Below are 2,531 nucleotides of genomic sequence, written 5' to 3' on the forward strand. Positions count from 1 at the left end.
AATCTGACATTGAATGAACACTCTTTCACTTACATTTACATGACCTAATAATGTCCTTGACCTTTCAGTTCCCTTCTCTTTTTTTGCATATTTTAGTTTCCCAATTTTTGCAGTTACAATGAGGATTATAATACATAACATGTGACTAATGTAAACCCTAAAGGAAATAATAAATAAATGGAAGATGATAATATAATTCACTTGGTTGATTATTTTATCTAGGATATTGAACAAACACAGTGAAGCCAGAAAGCATTAAATAAATATTAAGAATTGACAAATATATGTTGAAGAATAATATATAAAAATAAAAGTATACATATTTTAGGAAGATTCTCTTTCTAGCCAGTGAATATGTGGTCATCAGAGAGAAGACATTTTAAGGTTAATTTTCAAAGAAATCAGTATCAAAAGTCATAGCTGGTGAAGCGAAGATTAAAATAATTTTCTATCTGGTTGTCAGGGAAATGAATTATAATTGATTATAAAATTTTTAGAGACTCTGAATAAATAGCATCCTCCTATCTCTACTCAGATTCTATTTTGTCACAGTATAATCATAAATATTAAAATTCTGGGAATATTCCTAATGATATAGGATTGCATAGAAATTACCCATATGAAATATTTTAATCTTCCAGGCAATCCATTAACTTCTAATAGGTTCATTTTATAACTAATAAGTGATAGAAATATAAATGCAAACATAGGAACAAGCTCTTAAAAATTACATTTTACTGAAACAACTATCATCGAAATAAGATTCACAAGCAGAGATTCTAAAGAGCATGAGGAAATATTATGGTATATCCTACTAAACAAAAACAAACTAGACAGACTAAAATTGGACCAAGGTGAGAAAATGAGTGTATTTAGGTGAATTTACTCTCCATTTTTTCAAGGAATTGTCTGTTTTTCCAGGACCAAAGCCAATATTCCTAAGATGCCCAACTCTACCACAGTGATGGAATTCCTGCTTACAAGATTTTCTGATATCTGGGAGCTCAGAGTCTTACATGCCATGCTATTTCTACTGATGTACTTGGCAACACTTCTGGGAAACATTTTCATTGTTACAGTAACTACACTTGAACAGAGTCTTCACACACCAATGTATTTCTTCCTTAGGAATCTCTCTGTCTTGGACATTTGTTACATTTCAGTTACAATACCCAAGGCATGTGTCATCTTCCTCCATGACAGCAGGGTCATCTCAGTGGCTGGATGTGCAGCTCAGATCTTCCTTGTTATTGCATTTGCTACAGTGGAGCTGCTATTCCTCACTGTCATGGCCCGTGACCGCTATGTGGCCATCTGCCAGCCCCTCCACTATCCTGTGATTATGAACCCTCGTGTCTGTGTACAGATGACTCTGGCCTCAGCACTCAGTGGAATGATTTACTCTGCATTCCACACTGGCAACACATTCCGTCTGTCTTTCTGTAAGTCACATGTAGTCCATCACTTCTTCTGTGACATTCCCTCTCTATTGAAGCTCTCCTGCTCTGACACCTTTAGTAATGAAATTTTAATTTTTGTCTCTGTGGTGATTTTGGGTGGTGGTTGCTTTGCCTTCATCACCAAATCTTATATTCACATATTTTCTACTGTGCTCAAGTTTCCAACTAGGGGAGAGCAAGGAAAGGCATTTTCCACCTGTATTCCTCACATCATTGTGGTGGCTGTCTTTGTCAGCTCAATTGCTGCTGTGTATATGAAGCCATCCTCCAACTCACCCACACTTCAGGACATGGTCACCTCTGTGTTCTATTCCATAGTCCCTCCTTTCTTGAATCCTATAATCTATAGTCTTAGAAACAAGCAGATAAAGGGGGCTATAAAAAGAGTTATGAGTAGAAAGTATTATTCAGGAAAAAGGTAATTGCTTGAAGACATTCCCATTTTGATGACATAACTTAAAATATGACTCAAAATTGAATTTATTTTTCATTACCAAATTCAGTGACTTGAATTGACTGAAAGCTGAAGACAAAAGAAGACTCTGAAAAAGCTCTGAATGATATCATATGTGTTTTTAATGTGGTAGTATAAATTTTAAATAATAATTATTTTTATTAAGTGAAAATTTTAGTGTTTATAAAATGAAAATCACTTCTAGGCTGAGAAATTTTAGGGTTAAGATTACAAATTTGCAAGAATAAAAATCTCTATTCTAAGGAGACAAATATATTTTTTCTTTCTCTATTTTCACATATATTGCTTCCAATGCATCCTAGTTTGAAGAAAAAACAGTGAATTTTTTTTATTTAAGTGGAGTTTCCTATTGGTGTCTCATATATTATGGCCCATATCCTTATAATAACCTTTGAATTAGTCATAGTACTCTCCAGTGGATGACAAAATGGATTGTCATATTGGATACTTTCCCAAACAGATGCAGTCTTGCAGAAAAATCCAATAAAATATTAAATTTTCAGTTTCTAGCTATGTAAATTGAGTAAATGATTGTCACTACAATCAGTGCTCTCATTTTTCTTTATTCTAAGATTGTTATTTTCACAAGGTACAGA

The 2,531-nt window shown here is 33.6% G+C and overlaps 1 protein-coding gene across 1 annotated transcript; it reads left to right on the forward strand.

Moving 5' to 3' along the window:
• Positions 1–943: 943 nt before the first annotated feature.
• Positions 944–1,882, forward strand: LOC101430694 (olfactory receptor 14C36-like). The gene has a single exon (XM_004447522.1). It carries the CDS (start codon positions 944–946, stop codon positions 1,880–1,882), a length of 939 nt encoding a protein of 312 aa, XP_004447579.1.
• The last annotated feature ends 649 nt before the right edge of the window (positions 1,883–2,531 follow it).

This window comes from Dasypus novemcinctus, chromosome 14 (assembly GCF_030445035.2).
Source record: "Dasypus novemcinctus isolate mDasNov1 chromosome 14, mDasNov1.1.hap2, whole genome shotgun sequence".
Lineage (NCBI taxonomy): Eukaryota > Metazoa > Chordata > Mammalia > Cingulata > Dasypodidae > Dasypus > Dasypus novemcinctus.

Excerpts from the sequence above, each read along its gene's own strand:
- LOC101430694 (XM_004447522.1), top strand. The coding sequence starts at position 944 with ATGCCCAACTCTACCACAGTGATGGAATTCCTGCTTACAAGATTTTCT.